This window comes from Calypte anna, chromosome Z (assembly GCF_003957555.1).
Source record: "Calypte anna isolate BGI_N300 chromosome Z, bCalAnn1_v1.p, whole genome shotgun sequence".
Taxonomy (NCBI): Eukaryota; Metazoa; Chordata; class Aves; order Apodiformes; family Trochilidae; genus Calypte; species Calypte anna.
This window is the reverse complement of record NC_044274.1, coordinates 10,916,815-10,938,700: the sequence shown is the minus strand read 5'-3', so window position 1 is coordinate 10,938,700 and position 21,886 is coordinate 10,916,815. Positions and strand designations below refer to the sequence as shown.

The window sequence follows — 21,886 nt, the reverse complement described above, 5'->3', positions numbered from 1 at the left end:
TTCATTTTGTTCTGTTTTTTTTTAAATCACCTCTGTGACACACAACCCAGACAGGCAGAGTGGAAGTTAATGTCACTTGATAGCATCCAAGCCCTGCAAATTACCCTCAGGACCTCACTTTGTTCCATGGCCAAGACAGAATTCAATCCAGAAAATTTTAGGAATATTGACAAAAAAACAACACTGAAAAGATGTGCACCATCAACATGATCAGGTGCAAGACAATAAACTCGATTTTACAAGGGCCATTATGTGATACCTCAGGGCAGAAAGGAAACTCAGCATGACTCACCAGTTTCTCCTTGGAACAGTAGGACTCAAAGCTCTTGGAGAGGATGTCAGCATACTGCATCAGCACTTTCCCAATAGTCTGTGAAGATAAGACATGAGCACTGTTATTCATCCTCTATCACTCCAGGAGACCCTCAAGGCAATAAAACCCAAAGGAAGGTAAACAGCTGGATGCTGAGGATATTACCTTAGCAAACCTCCTATTGTAATGAGAAACAATTACAGGGTCTGGGCACTCCAGCTTCTTAATGATCTCAAAGCTCTGATTGAGTTGAGTGAAGACATCCACCACTGAGCAAGAGAACAGGGCATGCTCGGATGTTTGCTGGAACTAAAACAGAAGTACAGAGAGTCATTCTCTAATGAAAAGAGCTGAAATACACCCATTTCATGGCACATCCATCATCTGCTGTGTTGGAGGCAGGCCAACTTTACCAAAACTTATGTCTTCCTTAGAATTAGTCAAAAGCTCTCCAAAAGGCACAGTGGATCTAAACAGCCAATTCTGTGGAGTTACAGGCTTACTGTCCTTCACTGACACATGCACCAAGTAAATGCACCATGATGCTGAGACCCTTAATGAAATGCATGGCTTGCCTGTCAGTTTATAAGGAAAGGAGAAGAGAGCAAAGAAGTTCTTTTGAATTTTTCTTAAAATATAGATACGAAAGAGAATGCTTACATTAGCACCCAGATTACAGTGCCAACAGTCACTGAACAAATGGGAAGACTTTTGCTCTCCATCATGAATATTCAGCAAATTAGGAGTAAGATTATTCTGTCAATGGATTAAGGTCACATTCTCACAGCATGACTAAGTACACACAAAATGCCCTCTATTTCAATTATGTCTCACAAACAGAGAGATGAGAGAGCACCAAGCTCCTGGCTGACAGGTTAACAGCAGTGGAACAGACAAATGAAATATATGCACCTTGATATTAAACAACTCTGTGACCTCTAGAGAAAAGTCCTAAAATAAACAAGTTCCCTAGTTGTTTAACAAGCAACAAGGGCTGCATTCTCCATTTGTACTGACAGCTGTATCTACAGGGTTGTTGTTTGGTTCTGGGCACTGAAGGATGAAGTGCAAAGTCCTCCACTCAGAGTGACCTACATACCCCATCTTTTTTATCTCTCTCCAGAGCACCATGCAGGAATTCTAAGGAAACATCCTCATTTTCATCCAGCCACTGCATCACAAACTGCTCAAACCACCTGCAAGAGGGACAGGAAAAACAGCAAGTTACAGCAAGAAGTAGAGCACTCCAACCAAACTCAGAGAGCGATGCTGTTTCAGGAAGCCTTTTGAAACTTGCCACTGCTAGATTTCTGAATGCTGTAATCTCTGTGTACAGCCAATGTTCCCAAAAATACTCCTACCTGTACATAAGCCACCAGTGAGCAGGGGCTATACCATCACTTGAGATGGACAAGGAGAACACAGTCCAGCCAAGACTTTGCAGATCGTTGGTCCTGAGCTGGCTTTGTTATTTCCCCTGTCCTTCTTTCTTCCTACCTTTCCCTTTATTCCCCTTAAGCACAACCTTTAACTCTGCATCATCTCATTCAATTTTTCTTCTGTCTCCTTTCTGCTCATTTGCCAGATAGGACAAGGGAGGACAGTGTCACTATCTCTGAATGCTAAGAGAAATGGTATACAATCTTACTGCCCATTTGGGTCTACCAACTTTCACATGACAGCTGCAAAAGCGAGGAAGAGAAGTACCTTTTTTCCAGTATCTTCCAGCCAGCCACTTTATCTGCAAAAGCAGGCATATTTCTAGAATGCTAGGAGGCAATCAAGACTGTCTCCACTTTCTCCACTTTAATCCTGCTCTCCCTTGCCCCAGAACTTCTCTAGAACACCTTCTTATTTCTATGGACTGATGATTTCACTGTGAAGAAGTCTGTGTAACATTAACATCTGGTGATAGCAAAACACAGCTGCTGGGGCTTGCAAGAAGCTTGCCAGCCTTGTAAGTAGTTTTTCATTGTTTTCTTTTAAAGAAGAACCAACTTAATTCATGTTAAGTGCTGGACCAACAGCTTCGGAGCGTTGTCATGTCCCCAAACCAGGCATGTCCTTGAAGAAGGTCAGCAAAGTTTGATTATGTTTCTTTTGGTCACTTAAGAGGGTAAGCTAGAATCCAAGAAGCTGTCAAAACAACCACTTCTGTATCTCAGGCAGATACATGAGGTGGTGGCCAGAGATACCTACTGCACTGAACAAAAGGTTTCTACACAAACCCACCTTGGCCAAATGGGCAAGGTAAGAAACAGCTTCAGTGATGGTATCCTACAACTAGACATCATTCTGTCCTCCACTCTGTGAAACATTTACATAGTATAAAAGCAGGGGGGTGTATGTGTGTCTGTGTTTAAGCAACAACACAGCACTTAGAGTTTTGTTTAAATGTCTGTCTAGGATTTGCTGTGTGCAAGTGCCAAGATACCACAGCTGAAGCAAATCTTAATTTCAAATATTACTAAACAGTATTCACAAATAAGGGGGAAAAGTGCCCATGTGTAATTTCAGTCCATACAAAAGATTATTAAGAGCTTCACAAAGTACAGCTCCCTCCAAAACAGGCAGCTGTGTTCACACAGACTGTGCTAATTATGGGCTGAGTTTGCAAAGAATATGAAAGCATGTGGCAGATATCAGAGAGACATCAACAGCAAATTCACAGACAGAGCATACTAGATAGCCTTAAATACTCTTTACACTTTGAAATACAAAGCACATCAGTGCTAATATTGGAAATTGTAACTGACAAAGTGTTAAATGCCAAGAGTAGCCTGCCTGTGCAGCCCTATTTAACACAGACAGCAGCAGTGGGACATTGTCACCGGCATGTGGACTTCCTGTGTTCTGAAGAAACTCCCTTTGAGTGGCACAGTGGCCTCCTGAAAGCCAGTATATTTCAGATTCTGCTGCAAGTTTCTTGAGCTCTCAAAATGTTGCTATTCATTACAATAGCATATTTTCAAGTGGTGGATGAATCCTTAGAGGAGAACTTGACCAATTTACAAGGAAGCTACTACACATCTCCCACCTCTTTCACAGGTCCCAGACTGCAAGTTGCTTCACATGCTTCACAGGTCATACATACAGGCAGGATTACTTTTTTTTTTTTTAGCCAAAAGGCGTAATTTTCACTCTGCAAAGTACTACTTCCTGATTATCATTCACTTTATCCATAAGAAAAGGCAACTGGCTATTGAGAACAGTAATTGCCCACTTTCATGGCTACCGTATATTAATATAGGAAGTCAACTGTCTTACCAAATTGCTTAAAAAAAAAAAGTAGGAAGGAAAAAGGCACTTCTAGGGAGGCTGTGGAAGGGGGCCACCACCACAGCCCCAAATTAAAGAAACCTCCAGAGGAGAGAGGTTTATTATGAATGTTTAAGCTCAAAGATAATTACTTAGACCATGTCAGAAAATTCTGTAACTAAATTTGCATAGCCATCCTCAACTTTGTCCCTTATTTGCTTCCAGGAAAACAGAAGAAAGATGTATTAATCTACAAATACTTCCAGACCCTGAGCACATTCAGGACCAAAATGTGCTCTAAGGCCTAATACAAGCCTTAGAGTTATCTTAGGCCAAAAACCTCTTTAAGGGTTTTATTATCAGGACTTGGGCTGCTAAGCAAATGACTGAAGACTCAAAGGATTCCAAGGGCAACAGATCCAAAACAATATTCAAAATTATCTAGTGCAGAGACTAATACAAATTCTATGATTTCAGGCAGAAATAGCTTTAAAGTGTTGTTATATGGCAAATAGCTTCTTCCTCATCTGCTTTAAATATTGATCTAGAAGTAAGCACTGTAATGATTTATGCAGCAGCACCCAAGGGAGGGGCTCACATTCTCTGCTTGCAGTGGGTCAGCAAAGCCTGACTTGGGGTGGCACAGCCAATCTCTACAAACTCAGTCTACACAAAAGATGCTTCAGTCCTGCCTGGGGAGTGGTGACTAAATGAAAGTTTACCTCTGTTGGTTGTACAACAGTAACATAATTCAAAAGACTGCAATTTCAGCTTGGCCATGAGCCTGGCTCCTGTGGTCTCAGGTCTTACAGGCAAATTAATTAATCTTAGTCATTTGCTGTGTTGATGAATGTGGACCTTGGTTTGTGCAGAGGCAAGCAGCAGGCAGGAATTCAAGGAGTAAAAGAATAAATAGCTTGTTTGATGAAGTAAGCCAGAAGAGGATTTTAAAGGAAGGAATGCCTTCCATCACTGGAGAGGAGGTAATCTCTAGTACAGCTGCAATACTAGCTGCATGTTAACATCAATATTAAAACAAAACATAAAACATTTCTTTACACCTCCAACAAAGCTAGGGAAACTGACATTTCACAGCTTTTAGCTGGCAGCTAGAAGTGAAGAAAGTCTGGAAGATCCACTTCCAGCTATCTTGCTATTTCAGTGTCAGAAACAGCTCCTACATTTCAGAAAATGGAGAAGCATCAAAACCTCAGCTTCAACACTTTGGAGCCTTCCCTTTATTCAATCATACCTCAAAGCTATCAGAAACATGGCTTCTAATAGTTTCAACATGAAAACAAGGTTGTGGATGGCCTCTTGTCTGATGAGTAGATGGATAACTCAGCTTTTCTCTGAATTCTTCTGTTCTTACAATTTAGTTTCACCTAAAGAGTTTACTGATGCTCTGCCACATGCTTTTATACTCTTTGCAAACTCAGCCCATAACTAGCACAGTCTGTATGAACACACCTAATGTGTGAACTCCTTCATTTAAGGGAGATTCAGGATTTCAAATACTTGCAATGAAGAAAATCAAAGGGTGAGCACATTGCTGTAGCTGATACCAAGGGGAGGGATATTTTGTGACAGGTGAAGGCTATGGTTGAAATACACACCACCTGCGTCCAATAATGTAACTACTGTGCAAAAGTATTCTCGTGGAGTACAAAGACAGTGGACCCAAAGGCACATGAGCACTGAAGCTCTGCCACAAAGGTCAGCAGAACAGAACAGCCCTCCTGGACTGCAGAACAAAACTCATCATAGTTACCTTGATTACAAGGAGAAAAAGAAAGAGTAAGATTATCTGGTGACTTTCTTGAGACTGCACTGACTCAGAGGCACAGCAAAAAAACCAGAGCTTCTGAGACTGCCACTCCAGCACCTCATTCCCTGAGTTAATGCCTCTTGCTGACCTGATTTGTTAAGCAAGGCCCATAGCCTAAGCTGAGCAATTATACAAACTGCCTATGGGCTTATTAGTATGCGGCTAACACCAGGCTGGAGGGACTGCATTCACTGCAGGATGGGAAAAGAATTCAAAATGCCATGCTGGAAGCATAGTCCAAGCAAGATGTTTTTTTTTTCAAGAGGGGAAAGTGCAAAGTGCTGCATTTAAACAGCAGTGAACAGTCATTTATAGTATGGCAAGAATAGGACACTGCTGAGGGTGCCTGGGGAGTGGCTTGTGGCCCACGGGAAGCACTAGTCAATAACCCCACTGAAGAAAAAAACAAAAATAAAAGGTCTGCTATCATCACTGCATACACAGTATTAATTGATCCAATTAATAATTCTGTATGTAGAAGGCAATGCCAAGGCAATGCAAGGCAAGGAAACATCATTATTTAAGTCTACATGTTGTATGTCCAGCCATACAGAGATCAGCTGGAGAGGAGCAAGTAAATCTCAATTACAAGGAAAGCTGTGACCAAACAGGAACCAGCAGAAAACAGGGGAGACAAACGAGAAAAGCATTTTATTCTTGAAAACAAGGAACAATTTTTAGTTTGTCCCTAAGCTGGCAGGACAGGGTGAAACAAGCTCATATTGAAGCAAGAAAGATTTGGAGGAGGAAAAGGGAGAATGTGTTAAGCCCCCCCAAACCCATTGGAAAGGTAACAGTCAGTCACAGGGGGGAAAGGCTGTGTAAAGGAGACATGAAGCCTCTCACCATTGAAATGTGGAGCTTTTAATCACTGAAAGACTCTGCAAAACAGTTAAATACTAGTCTGAAACAAAAGACCCTTCCCTTAGGCAAAGTGCAGGACTTGAGCTTTTTTTTTTTTGCTTTTTTTTTTTCATGTATTGTCTCCAGGTTGCTCAGACAACTTCTCGGGCTCATAAACCTTCTTCAGGTCTCAAATCTACTGCTGCTCTTTTAAAGTTTAAGAAAACTTACAAACAGTTGATTAGATCTTAAGAGAGAATGCTTATCTGATGTTTCCAACTAAAACACCTGGTCTTACTCAAAAAAAGAAAATACTGTCTTACTTACAAATATTCCTTCACAAACATACAGACATACACAGAGCATACATAAAGCTGTGTCTGTTAATACAAAAAAGTAAGCAAACATCCATGAGTCTGCTGTTCAAGAGCTGGCCAAAGCCCACACTGCAGTCCCAAAGTGGATTAAACACTGTGTCACTGCTAAACCTCTTGAGATCTTGGGATACACTGTACAATAAGGAATTGGATTGTGTCTGGTGGCATAGAACACCAGAGGGCACAAACATCCACGTAAGAACAGAGAATTAGGAGTGCTGAAATGGTGTGTCATGAAGGCAGCCTCAGGACAACTAAGTGACTAACCTTTAAGGTAACACAAGGAGATACATAGTGGGGATTTACTAAAGAAGACATAAGACTCACGCTGGATACTCAGGCACTTTTCCCATGAAGGCAGGTAGATCACGAACATATTCGTTGTACAGCCACTTCACTTTGAAGTGTAGATTCATATAGTCTGCACTTTTACACAGTCTGTGTTTCTCATGCTCTGTAAGGAAGGAAAAAAAGCAGTTAGATTCAAATTTAACATTATCACTTCATCAGGCATGGGGGATCTTATAAAGGATAACCACAGTATGCAATGGTTTCGAGTATGAAGCACCTACAGAGTGACAAAATCCTCACAACAGAGGATTTTGGCAGCAGGCAGGGGTTCTTAGTCATTGACCATTGGGACTATGGCGTTTATTTATTTCTGCTGATCCAAGTAATACTTCAGTTTGTTAAAGACTTTTTGCAAAGCAACAAAACCAACAAAAATTGAGCAATCTCTTAAGGCATTTCCATTTAATATGACAGGTCAGATTTCATCTTTGCAGGAAGCAAATCAAGGTGAGCAAATCCTTTCTTGGATATAAACAAATGCAATACCACCATGGTACACTACATCCCCTAATAGACAAGACAAGAAAGAATCAAAGTCTTTAGAGTTTGACAGTGTGAGTCACAAGCAATGCCAAACAATCTACACTGGAGATGGAGCCTTCCCTGATACCAGGTTTGAAGAAATTCATTACCATCCTCGTTCAGAAGGCAACTGTTTTCTTATTTACACTGTCTTCCTGAGCACAGTCCACTGAAGTGACTCATGGTGAGCTACTGCTGAGCTTCTTTGCCCTTCCAAATTTTGTTTTGTATTCAGGCTATGCTGGAACAACGCAGTTCCTTGTGTAGCCAGGATCTAACTATGTTAAAAAGAAGTCTTTCTCTAAACTTAGAATGGCTTTATCTAAGACTTCAGTTGCAAGTTTCTGGTAACTGAGTAGATACATGCATGCATGAGCAATAAATCAAATATTCACCAGCAGAAGATATGTCTCAACTATGTAAAATGGCCACAGCTTTCTAATCGTCTACCTGACAACTTATCTTACAGTACCATCACCTATTTTCATGTGAATTCCTGCAACTATTTCAAAATGTTAAGAAAATTCCACATTTCCCTTGAAGCTTCAACAATACACAGAAGAAAGCTTTCGTAAATTATGGATTATCTGACTGAAAACACAAAACCTAAATAACTTTTAATGCATAATTCTTCATAAGTCTTGTCAACTCCCAAGAAGTGGGACACTCCAGTCAGTTGTTTGCAAGACTCTGTAGCAGCATAATACAGATTTCCTTCTAATTCACATTTAGCATATTCATACAGATATAATGAGAAAAAAGAGGGAGAGGGGTGAGGGGAGAAGGGAGAAGGGAGAAGGGAGAAGGGAGAAGGGAGAAGGGAGAAGGGAGAAGGGAGAAGAAACTTTTGTTTTAAAGAAATTAAAATGCCCAATATCTGAGACACTTAGTCCTCAGGGGTCACAGTCAATGGACAAAATACTACACATCTAATACTGTTTCTCAGGTACTATGATCCACTTTTCTCCACAGTGAATCTGCTTGTACTGAAGCCAAGGAAAGTTCATTCATATTTTACATCAATAAATCCAGTATCTTTCTTCAGTGCTAAGAAAACCTAAGTATACTCAGTGTATGAACTGCTGACCTCCCTCAAGAACAACTGCAGAAGCAAATGCAAAGCTGTTTCCACAAATGTAAAACTGAAAACAAACACAGCAATAATGGTGCCCACTTAGCTCCCCGTGGGAGTGAGGGAATCAATGGATAGCTATAACTTCATTAAATTTGATCTGCACTGCCACCCGGGTGCCGCTACCACACAGGAAAAGAGCTGTTCCTGCAGAGGAAAGGTCTGACTTGGAGGTAAAAAGGACTCAAATCAGATTTATTTCCTCAAAATTAACCAGTGCACTAAAAGCAGTAATCAGAGCCTTTCCTGTTTTTTAGGACATTTGAAACATTACTAAGTTGCAGGAGAGAATGACACAGAGCAGCCACAGAACCGTAAGCCCAAGGACTGCTAATATGACTACCGAGACATCTAAGCAGTAAAGGAGGGGTAGCAAGGGGATAAAACTAAAGAAAATTAAAAGGAAGAAAGAGAGGTCTTACCACCGTAAAAGATAACTTTACGTATGCGAAACAAGGGTGGGGCTTGTGACAGAGAGAAGACAAAAGTGAATGATAATGGTTCAAACATGCTGGAAGAGAAAGAAAAACAAAGACCCCAAAACCCCTCATTCCCAACAGGTCCTACTAACAGCCTTCCCTCCTTCAATGGACCCAGTGTGCTTCTGATCATCTGCTTTCTTTGTAAGGGAAAATGTTTAAGAGCACTTCAAGGTGACATGGGAACACATCAGTCAGAGGCATGCTTTGAAAATCTATTTTAGAAAAAGTAAACCAAAGGGTGTGGGTGCCAACAGTCTTAGCATATTTCTATTCTGCTTTATAACCTGACTTTTAAAGAGCCTAGTGGCAGCAACAGTGGAAGAGTGCACAGATATTTTGCAGCAACTGCTGTGTTTTATCCTGAAAAGACCACAGAGTTTTTTAAGTATCTCACATTTCCTCAGCAGATTTCATCTGCAAACAGTCTGCTCCAGAGAAGAGCTTTCAGGGTCACCAAGGCCATATTATTAAGGTATTAATAGGGAACTACTTCCTAGCAGAACAGTTTCTTGTGTCATGCTCAGTTCTATTTTTCAGGCAGGGAACAGGTTTTCCATCACATCCTTAATCCAATCTTGACAGTCAGCTTGCTTTCCATGGGTTAGTTTCTAGCGAATAGCATTGAATTTCTGCAAAGAAACTAATAGGTTGTGAGGCTGCTGAAGCATTAACACTTCAGACAGCTGGCATCTGTGTCTACATCTGATTCCCCTTCCCTTATTGGAAGTGAGAATGTGGCAGAATGATTTATTTCAATCCTGCCCGCCGAGTCTTCTTAGTCTCTCTTCCTACTAGAGATGCTCTCAATTTACAACTCTCATAATGCTGATGCATCCAAAATAAGATGAACCATTGCTGTCAAGGATGGCATTGCTTTTCTATTACTGGCTTTTAATGTCTTCCCAGTAAAGGAAGACCAGAAGCCCTTTTCACTTGGAGGGTTTGTGCAGCTAACTGTGTGACTTGGAAAAATCATCTTAGCACTGCAGTGGCTCCAGGGTAGCATGATCTTGCCAGTCATGCCTAGGCAACATGACATATCTACCCAATCTGGTTTACTCTTGAGTTAACAGGGCATGATGTATGCTTCTCAGTGCCTCATCCTGTACTGCCTTCACCAGTGAGGAGAGAAGGCCCAGGTCTGCTGCTCATGGTGTCCTGAGCTGTCACTGCTTTGGAGGAGAAAACAGAACAAGAGAGACAGATCCTGGAGATTCCGCTTGTGTCTCAGCATCTAGGCCTCCTTAGGGGAAACAAAGGCAAAAGACAGGGCTGCAGGGCACTTACTCTCCATCAGTCAAACACGCTGCTGCCATAACTATTGCTGCCAGTTGCTGAATGTATTTTAAATAGAAAACAAGCGTTTCATTTTTATGACTTGAACATTTTACACATTAGCAATCTAACTCTTCAGAAAGTGCCTGAAGAACACACACCACAATATCCACAGGCTAGCAAGGTTTCTGGTTCTGAAGCTCCTAGACACTGCATTCTAGGCATAAATTAGTATTTTTACACTGCCCTGCACAGGCTACACAGTGCACATGGGGGTAAGCTCCAGCTGGAAGAGGCATGGTCAGCTACCATTTAAGGAGATAAAAGAAAATTCATGCAGCTAGGCACTGCTCTCCAACTCAGAGAAGCTCTCTCCCACCTGAGCCTCCCAACCCTCTCTGCAGTGCATATTAGAGAGCAATATGGAAGCATTAGGCTGGTACAAGGGAAGGTTGCCCAAGGAAGTTGGGGCTGCCCCCTCTCTGAGTGTTCAAGGCCAGGTTAGATGGGGCCTTAAGCAACCTGGTCTAGCAGAAGGTGTCCCTGCCCATGGCATGGGGCTTGGAACTAGGTGATATTTAAGGTCCCTTCCCACCTTAGCCATTCTACAATAATTCTGTGATGAAGGAAGAGGCAGTTAGATGCAGCCAGACTGACACATTTTCTACACCAAAGCCTCTGCATGGTCTTCAGACCATAAGGAAATCTACCCCTACTGCAGAATAAAAGGACCAGAGATCACCAATTGTCACCCCATCCAGAAGGGAAGGAATGGAGACACACATGAACTGGAACCCTAACCTCACCAGTTCTTCTCAATCAGCTGTTATCTACAGCTCAATGTCTGGGACCCAGCAAAAGGGCTCTCACCCAGAACCGCTCAATGTGTTGGGTAACATCAAAAAACAATGGCTGTGACTAGTCAGAGCAGGATTCTCCTAAGCAGCACACAACCTCAACTTCTGCAGCAGTGGTATGGTCTTTACATCTTCTTTGCAGACCCACTCATCACTGGCATAAAACTACAGGACACTAGAGCTAGTATTATCAATGACATCTGAAGTGCTAAAACTACAGGTAGCAGATTAAAGTCTTTGCCTGCTTACAACTATAAACCCTACTAAGGAGCATGAACTTACCACTTGGTGAGGTGAACGAACTCATGTTATCCAGAACTTGGGAACAGAACATAAGGGAAAACACCATGAAGAAAGTTAGGAGCAAGTATTATACTCTGGGATTACACGTGTGTATCTCCAAAAAGTAGATCAGCTTTTGTTTCAGAGAGCTCCTGAGACATACAGAGCTTGGAGCACACCAGAATTGTATCCAGTGAGTACTCCACAAACTGACAAAGACTGAAAGATTAAGCTCTTGGTGTAGTTAAACTGCTAGAGAAATTAGCAACTCAAACTGAGAAATGACAGAGCCACGAGCTGAGGACAGCAAATCTAATCATCATCCTTCACGTCACTTAATCTGTTTCCTTTCATCCTTCTTCTCATCTAAAAAAAATGCAGTGAGCTAATCCAATCATCTGTATTTAAAATACATGTAATAAGGGCCATAATTGAATTATTGTGGAGCTTTTTACAAATGTTATCTTCAGAAGTTTCTGGAGAGCAAAGCAGTAGGGAGTCACACTTGCCTCAAATAAAGAGTTTTGCACCCTGAGGATTTCTCGAAGGTATATTTGGAAAAGAGCAACACACCAACAGAGACTCTGTCATTGTTAAATCCTCCCGCAGGACTTGTACCACTAGAGTACAGGTACATATACCATGCAGTTTTCCAGCTCTCATTCAAAATGCAGACACCTCCTGCTTCGTGTGCTGCTTTTGTATCAACTTTTCTATGCAAGAAATACTTTGACGAGGGATACACTTTCAGCAAGTGCTTTTTATGCACTTATGATCTCATGGGTGGATTTTGCCATTATGGCAATTCTTGTCTTATGAAGTGCACAAGTGACCAGAAGGATGTCAGGAAAAATTAAATAAGCACAGATACACCAGGGAAGACAGAGTGAAAGGGGACATGCTATGACATGTGAACAGAGAAAACTTGGGAGGTTAAGTTGACTTGGGCACGGGAAAACAAATAGAGTCATGCAAAAAAAATTAAAAAAAAAAAAAAAAAAAAGGTCAAAGTTATTGTAGTTGCCTTATCTGTAACAAATGAGCAAGTAGTGACAGTTACTATAAAACAGACTCTTCAACACTCTTCAACATAGCTAGTAGGTCTTAGTGCTTCTTTCCAGTGCCTGTTCTCACATCAAGACAACCACAAAGACAAAAGCACTTTTGGGTACCAGTGTATACCAAAAGTTCCTGACACAAAAGTGAGAATATTTAACCCAGACCAGCAGCCTGCTGAATTCAAGCCTAGCGTTGGAAAAGGGTGCTCCAACTCCACCCCTAGCATGGTCTCTACCTCTGTTGTGTTGACAAAGACCGAAAAACAGATGAAGTAGAACTTCTTCACTTTGAGAGCAACCCTACAGACTGTTCCCAAAGAAAAAAATGCAGAAACTCTCTTTTCTGCCAGTAGTTCTAGCACCCTGAAGTAAGAGACTAATGGGCTGTCACTTCTATACATGACTTAGATCAAACTGGGGGAAAAGGACTGAGCATAGTTTTATGAGTGACTAAAAGCAGTAACTGGACTTTGTTTTGTAATATGAATACAGGCAAGAACCCATAGACAGCACTGTCACTTCTGGTTTATCACAATATAACCTTATAGATGATCATGAAGTCTGACCCCACAAAACACTGGTAAAACTGCTACTGCAGGTGCAGATGTGGTGGGAGCTGGATGCTCTCTGAACCTTGTAAGAAACTGATTACATTGTGCAAATGAATTTATAGAACTAGCACCAAGTTCAGAAACTCATAAACCATCAGAAGAGTACCACAAGTGGAAGAATTCCTTGCCTGGATTCTGCATGCCTAACTCACATTAGGAAACAGAAAAGCTTCTCTTTTACTAGGAATCTAGTGGAATTATGTAAAGATTCATTCAGAATGAATCTATCTGTAGCAGGACTTGTTCTAACACCATGCTTCTACCACTGGATTAGTCTAGACTGTCTCATTTGTGCAGTTACAGCCAAGCCACAACCCAGCATCCATCTACATCTCCAGCCACTTCTACCATTGTACATTGCATAAAGCAGTGGATGCTAGCCTAATAATGACCTCAGACCAAAGTGATCTTATTTCAGATTAGCTGGAATAACAATAAAGAGCTTTTGAGAAAGCCTAACCCTCAGGTCAAGGGCTCATGCAGATCTCAACTACAATTCTCATTTATAAGGCAGATGTCCACAAACCAACCATTTGAAACCCAGGCTCCAAATGGTGGTGTTACTAATGTGCTTAAGCCTCATTTACACCAAATAGATTGAGAACAAGAGATCAGCAACAAGTCAGCTGGCAGCAGTGAGGAGTTCTCTTACCTTCCATAGCATATTTCATATCCTGGGCAAAAAGACTCCACATCACCTCTGCGCTGATCTTCCCAACAGCAAGCTCCTGAGGAAACCTGAGGGGACATTTGGGAAAGGGTTTGGCATCTGTCAGAGCAAAGGACTCATCTTTATTCAGCTGTGAACTAAACTACAAGCTGGAAAGCTCAACACTGCAGATGCTTCCTTCCTTCCTCATAAATAGCTAGGTGGAAAATGCAGATCACTGACTGGACTCTGTGGCATAGATTAAATAACCTGAAAACAACACTCCTTTGAGACTAATTTTAACTCAAAAAACCAGGCCCTGGATTATCTCTCCCAGAAGAGATGCAGACAATAATTCTGGGAATGTGACCTCAATGCCTTTTCCCCCTTTCTTGTCTGTATTAATTTCTTTTTATTTCCCCTACCCCCCCCCTTTTTTTTTCTAGGTTGACAGATGAACACTAGTCAATTGTCTCTGACATGTTAGATCAATGATCACTGCAGCACAGTAAGCCAGCTCCTGGACACCTCCCTCTCTCCAACCCTGTGGGGATTCTTGGAGATGTACCAGCTAAACAGACCAGCTTCAGGTTCCTTTTCAGTGCTGTGACAACCCCACCCAATTCAATCTCCTAGTGTTGCACAGTTACTGAATCACAGCATTAAGGTATTGGCACACGGCACCACTGTGTGCATTAATGTGCATACCAGAACTGCTCAGCATCAGAAAAAAAAAAAAAAGAACTCTCACCCCATCTTCAGGTGCTTCCCTGAGTTCAGGATAGTAATAATCAGGGTGTTTGTGCTCGAACGCCATCATTAACTGAACTTTTTGAAACTCGTCCATCCCAATCAAAAAGAGTTATTTATATAGACAGAGACAGATAAGACAGAAAGACAGACAGGATAACTACTTCTATAAATACACAAGTGACAGAAGAGATAGGAAGCAGTTAAACAAAAAAACAGAGCACACAGAGACCAGCATTAGCCATACAGAACATGGAAGATTCTTACTGATTGAGGACTGGGGTGTAAGAATTTTTGTCCTCCTCTATGATGGAAACTATCAAAGTGATGAGCTTGGGCCAGAAATCCAGGTTCCTGATGCTGGGACCCTGCTCCTCCGGAGGAAGGTCTTGATTTTTGTTCTGGGAATGAAGCCATTGGAAAACCAGTGTAAATTTAAAGAGAAAAGAAAAAACTGAGAAGTGCAGATAATGGTAAAAACTAAACACTAAGTATCTGTGGAACTTGTCTTCTGGACAACTTAATATGATTAATATCTCCTGGCGACCATGTTGCTTTTCAGTGACCTCAAACCCAAATAATTTCCCTTTTCTCACCAAAACCAGAAGAGGCTCCAGAAGACCTGCTAAGGTGTCACTTTCTGTAAGCCTGGTATAAATTCTTGCATTTTTGGCACCTAGGTTGGTGACTATATCCACTCTGACACACTGATGAGCGGCCAGCAGAGCTCTCAAGGATCTGAAAAACACTAGAGGTTTTTCAGAAAAAACCTGTCTAGAGGTACCTCCTAAGCTCAGTGCAGGACTCTGGATGCCAGAAAAAAAGATAAAATTTCACTGCTTGAGGTTTATCTATACTAAAAGACAGTTTTCTTTATTGCTCTACATTTGCGCTAATTGGCTTTTGCTCACTCAAAGCTGCCTTCAACCTCTTCACAAATAACCGCTCATGAAATGAAACAGCTGAAGCTGGAAAAACAAATTGTAATTAGTTATTGTAAAACAATTACCATCCTCCACCTACTAATTCGGGCTCACTAATTGATTACAAGTTTTCTGCACTTAGAAGATAACAAGTGACATAATATTGTTTGTGTGGTCTTTTTATATCAATTAGTATTCTGGTTATTAGCTGAAGAAAATCAGAAACTTGGGTTTCTGCCTGTTTATCAGTTACTCACTGGATCTGTCTGGTACTCGCGACTGTACAGCTCGTGACAGTTGTTGAAAATGTACTCATAGGTGGAGTTGAGGCAAGCTTTTACACAGTCCTTCACTACCTGGCTGGCTCGGGGTGGACTCTGCAGCTCTTGGACCTGGCAAAAAGACAACAAAGAGAATCAAACAAAGCACTTTCCATACATCAAAGAGTGGAAAACCATGTCACCGGAGTTTTGGAGCTACCCAGGACCTGGTGGAGCTCCTTTCAGTGCTATCAGTGTCATGAAACCATGAACAGGTTACTCATCCCAAGCATCAACTGGCAGTGACAATTGCTTATGCCCCTGAAGGAGCATTTGGCACACTGAAGAGATTCTGAAGTACCAAGGAAGATTCTTCAGAATAAATAAATGATGTGACTTGGTATGTCAAGCCAAGCACACACAGTTTCTGCTAAATTTATAGGACTCTGCTACGAAGCCAGCAAGCAATCTTTTCAAGTGCCAGAAGACCATGCAACAGACTAGCTGAGGGCATTACATCTGATCGGGAAGGTTGCTGAAGGGTTAACTCTCGCATGCTTTTAAATGAGATGACTTTCTTTAAGGATATATTTCTTCACAAGCTTTACTGAATTTTAAAGCACACCAGCATCAACAGCAGCTCTTTTCATTATTTCATTGCTACACGTCTTTAGAAAAACACTACAGGGTTACTTTAAACTACACAGATATGCAGATAAGTAAGTCAAACCATAATCTGAGATAATTCTGATATTGTCATCACCTCTAAACTTTTCAGACTGTATTTCTATAAAGTAAACTTTCAATACAGACATAGTCTGAACACTTTCAAAATAAAGTTCTAAATCAGGGGACATTTAGGATAGATATTAGGAAAATGTTTTTCACCCAGGGAGCAGTTGAGTGGTCACAGCACCAAACCTGCCTGAGTTCAAGAAGGGTTTGGATGATGCTCTGAGGCCCATGGTGTGAGTCTGGGGGTGCCTGACACAGGGACAGGAGTTGGACTTGATAATCCTGATGGGTCCCTTCCAACTCAGCATATTCTATGATTCTATGACTTATTTTTTATAATATAAAAATTACTAAATGACATGACTGCAAGAGTATTTTTTCTTAAAGTGTAGAAATGAAAAATCGGGCATTAAAGAGAATATCATTACACATTGCTAGATCAACAAACCTAACTACAGAGCAGAAAATAAGCATTCATAACAAGTACCACAGATTTCTACTACCCTGTTTCAGTATCTTACCCTGCAAAAAATATTTTTTAAAATGTTTACTAGATAAAAGATGGTGAAGAGATGTCAGTGACTGATAAATGTTATAAAAAGTTTTAGAGGAAAAGTGTCCTAATAATATTAATAAAAGTAAGTTCTCATCTGAAAACCAAACAATTTTCTCTTTTCCCATTTTTTTTTAATTATTTGTGCAATATCTAGGACCAAAGGAACCCAAGGGAAAAAACAGCTTTCATCTTCATGATGAAAAACAGTAAAGTAGAGATAAAATGTGGATGTTTACCATATGGTCAGCAGATGACTTTAACTTTCCTTAAGTGTTTAAAGAGCAACAACATGAAACAATGGTTCACAAATGGGAAATTAACTCCTTTATCAAAAATTGCAGAGGCCCCATTATCATCCCCTCCCATAATACTACCTTCATCCTGAAAAAAGTGATGCTGGTCAGCAAATCCACTGTAGACTTCAGGTCCTGCAGCCGTTCACGGCTGCTGGCTGGGAAGTTATTCTGTCAAAAAAAAAAAAAAAAAAGGAAATCATGCTGGAAAACTCAGATCCATACAAGGCTTCAAGCATGTGCTAAATAAGGAATGTGTCTTGGAAACATTTCCTGCTCAACAAGCTTGTACCAGTCAAAACAATGCTCAATAAATAAGGCCTTTTTGCTGCAGGGGATTATGTTTGCTTAATTAAGAAGCTCCTCATATGAACGTAAAGTCTGCGAATGACAAGAGACTGACAACCCTTGGCAGCATGAGATCTTGCTTTGGCTGTAGAAGGAGCAGGCAATGAGCAATGCCTCACCACTGGCAGCCCTGGCCTCTTGCTCCAGGTTGCTTGTGTGGGCCCTTTCCCTTCTGCACTCACCATTTGTTCTTTGGCTTCTGAGCCCTCAAGAGGTGTGGTATATTAGCAACCTCTACAGAGAATTAAACTGAACTGAGAAGGGGAAAAGTACAATGTTCCCACGTAAGAAGTCCTCATAACCTCTCCGTCCCCTGCAAAATCCAATCTGCCAAGATAAGCATTTATCCTGCAGTGCCTCCTTCACTCCCGAGCATTTATGCCACATGCTGTGCCCACCACCCTGCTGTCCATAGCCACGGTTTTCTCTTCCAATCTCAGGACTTCACTGAAACTGGAGGTCCCATTGTCCCTTCCAGACAGGATACATATATGGCTATATGCATACATGTGTATGTAAATGGCATTTGCTGAGTGCAGCAAGCTTTGCTTCTAGCAAGAGATGGTTGCCTTTCTGATCTCAGGTGCTTTGCCCTTTTCTACATTTCTATTCTTTCCTTCCTGTGCCCTTTAGCAGTGTTGATGTTCCTCAGCATGTTCTTACATTCAATCAGATGTGATAGATTTTTCTGCAAGTAAAATTGCAAAGGCAACCTTCACCCAGACACTCTCTCCATATTTGCACATTTAAAAATTATTACAGACAAAGGTCAAAAGGGTAGAGGGGAACAAGTTTTAATTTATTACTAGGGACCTAGAGAATAATATGCTGTCTCTTGGCAGCAACTGAGTATTGCTACAGTTCAGCTAACTAGTTGAAAGCAATTCTATGATCCTATGATTCTACGATTCAATGCTCTTTACAGTCATTTGTAGATGCTCATTCCTAGACAACTCTCCTTTTCAAGTTAAATTGTCCATACATGGACTCAGGTTACTTACCAAAATCAAAGACTTCTGTGGGTCATGATTCAAACACAAACAACTGGGTGAATGTTGGGGACTGAATGCATGTTCTTAATTAGGAACAACAATCAGAAAAATATAACACTATCTACACTGGAATTCAACCTCCTTTATACTTGTATTAGCCAGCAACCAGCCAACAAAAGGCACAGCTGACATGCATAACTGCATTTACTCACAAAAGACTTTCTAAAATAATTACTCAGAAGATGATTGGAGCTACTTGAGTGGGTTCCATGTCTCCTCTCCCACTCCCAGAGTCTGCCATGATGCCCAGGAAGGAACATGCATTGGTTTGACACTTTTTTTGGACAATTCACACTGCTGGTTATTCATTAGTTTAAGTGCTTACAAATAGCTGGGTTAAATTAGGAGAGGGGGAGGTTTAATTTGGCTAATTTAACTTGTAAATTGACTTATCCTTTCTTCAAATCTGGAAACTAACTCCTTCCAGAATTTAACCTGCCCTTAAGGAGTCTTAAAATAATTACTAATAGCTCCCAAATGACTTCAGCCACTTCTCTAAAAACACTGCCATATATAACATCTAGATTCTTTAAACAACACAAACCTTCACTGGTCCTTTACCTTAGATCTTGTCCAAGATTCAGTTGCTTTAGCCACCGGAAAGTAGGTTTTATTAAACACCAAGCAAACAAAAAAGGCATTACACTACAGCTTCTTATTGCCATGTGCTGATAATTTTCCTTCCACTACATAGTGTAACATTGCTCTCTGTACATCTTCTCTTACCAGTAATGTAGTTTTAGAACAGCTCTCTACACAGCATTCCTTTTATCTCCCTTGTTCCTTGTCCCTTTAGTTTGCCTTCCTAATGTACTTCTCCTTTTAATCTGCTCATGTTTCTCTCCTCTGTATGTCCTATCATGTTACAGGTAAATGCACTAACCAGAAGAGGATCTACTTTTCAATAAATAAATAAAACAGAAGCTCACATTTTGCCACCACTTTTAATTTTTCAGTGAATTAATCACTAATTAATATAATACATAGTAAAGAATTAATAAAGCCAATTCACATGATACCATTATGTTGACTTTTTGACTCTGGAATAGCAAAGGGGGAAACTATAGGTTTTAAGAATTCTGATGGACCTGTGCTCACATTTGGACTCATCTCTTCCCCCTATGCTGAAGAGGAGGGGATATCAACATGAGAGCACATCTTGCAGATCCCAAGTTAGAGGCAGTGGTCCAAGTTTGCCAGACTTAAAATGATTGACAGCATGGTTGCCAGTCTTATAAAAGACTAGGGGAGAAAAAGTTGGTTTTCTCTTTGTAGACAATACCCGAAGTAGCTGATAAGAACTAATTAATTAATTCAAATTAATTAATCCAATCAAACTTGCATTTCTGGGCAATTATCAGAGCTCAGCATAGTTCACAATACTTAAATTATTTCAGATGTCTCGATGTCTTAGTGGAAATAAAAAAACATGGTATAAATTCTATCCATGAGGAAAACAAATCTGTCTAAAAGAGCAACAAGATTCTCATGACAATTCTGTAAGATACAAGCTACCTAAAAGGTTAGAAAGATAAGAGAAAACCAAATGCCATGTTTCCCCTCTGTCCACCAGAATGCCTGAAAGGATTCTGTTTATTCCCACTCACCCTGTACATTGAGAGATCAATCCGAAGTGAATTATGAAGTTGGTCCAGAAGTTTCACGAATCGTTCTTTCTGTGGAGCAGAATACACCAATAAATATATCATATCATCAATTTCCAATCTATGTTCAGAATAAGCAACAGGATATTAGAGAATTAGTGTCAAATCTCAGGAGAGCAAGAGGAATGTGGATACATGGTACTGGGCAAACTTTTGAATCTTGGATTTACTCTTACACTGTAACTATTTCTGAAGTCTGCTTACCACTAGAATTGTCAGAAGAATACTCAATTATCACTCTGAAGTGGAGGCAGAACTAAAATCCAGATTTCTAGTCTCCAATTTGTCTTACAACCAAAATTGTATTTAAGAATAAGAATTTATTCAGAGATAAATAAGAAATTGGCAGAAAAGGTTCTAATTCAGACCAATGACACAGACCCAAGATTTTATCTATTAGTTCAATGACAAGTATTGCAGGCTTCTTATGGCCATCTTCTTGAGTCCATTTTGGCTTTGCAAACACCTTCTCTTTCAAACCATAGATTTTCAGTCCAATGAGAAGAACGAGATTTTCCAAATACTTTTCCAGCATGCTCAACTCCATCATACGTTATACGAAAAATATTTTAACAATTAGGGGGGTAGACTTATTTGTTTTGTTTTTTCTTAAAGCAATTGCTCTTTTTGAAAAACAAAATTCTGAAATTATCAGGTCGCATGGTATATTTATCAACAACATCACCATGAAGAGTCTTATATTATTTGCTCACTGCCATACCATCTGTGCTCCAGTGCAATTTCCACATGAAGAATAAACATCACAATGCATTACACTAATGAATGTCTAAAACGTGTGATGGTAACAATAAAAATTGTTCTCTTTGTCTGCTCTAGAAGAGCTCCAGCTTCCAGCTCCTCACAGATTTAATGTTCCCTAAGCAAAATAATTTATTTATTTAAGGGCCAGAACACTCGCAGGCAAATTACAGAAGTCCAATGGAAAAATCACCAAACACACAAACATACCCCAAAATTGGAGGCTGCAAAGCGGTCCGAAGCAGACACATTTGTGGAGGCAGTGGTGTGCGCATAATAAGCATTGATATTGGCAAGTAAGGTGCTCATCACAGCTGGCACGCCTGGACACATGTATTTAGAGGAGAGACATGCAAAATGCCTGAAAAAGGACAGCTCTGTAAGTAATTCTGGTTTCTTGTGTAGCACAACTCGACTCCGTCCCTTTAACATCCCCCTTACTCTGGCTGGCGCCATGAACAGATGAAACCTATGATTTCATTCCTTCTGTAAATCACAGAACAGTTTGAGATGGAAGGGGCCTTAAAGATCATCTTGTTCAATCCCCTTGCCATAGGCAGGGACACACACTGGACCAGGTTGCTCTCAGCCCCATCCAGAGGGCCTTGAGATGTCCCTCTGGATCCAGCCTGGATCCAGCCTGGCCTTGATACTCACAGGGATGTGGCATGCACAGCTTCCTGTGCCAGCAACCTGTGCCAGCATGTC

General features: G+C 40.8%; 1 protein-coding gene across 1 annotated transcript in view; it reads right to left on the bottom strand.

Moving 5' to 3' along the window:
• UNC13B (unc-13 homolog B) overlaps positions 1 to 21,886 on the bottom strand; it is a 211,865-nt gene that overhangs the window by 32,192 nt on the left and 157,787 nt on the right. Inside the window, exons 21-30 of the mRNA XM_030467074.1 lie at positions 21,389 to 21,539; positions 20,363 to 20,431; positions 17,437 to 17,526; positions 15,769 to 15,903; positions 14,856 to 14,989; positions 13,842 to 13,927; positions 6,947 to 7,073; positions 1,413 to 1,509; positions 479 to 622; positions 293 to 370 (exon numbers count right to left, since the gene is read on the bottom strand). Coding sequence (XP_030322934.1) covers positions 293 to 370; positions 479 to 622; positions 1,413 to 1,509; positions 6,947 to 7,073; positions 13,842 to 13,927; positions 14,856 to 14,989; positions 15,769 to 15,903; positions 17,437 to 17,526; positions 20,363 to 20,431; positions 21,389 to 21,539 — 1,111 coding nt within the window. The remainder of the gene's footprint in view (positions 1 to 292; positions 371 to 478; positions 623 to 1,412; positions 1,510 to 6,946; positions 7,074 to 13,841; positions 13,928 to 14,855; positions 14,990 to 15,768; positions 15,904 to 17,436; positions 17,527 to 20,362; positions 20,432 to 21,388; positions 21,540 to 21,886) is intronic.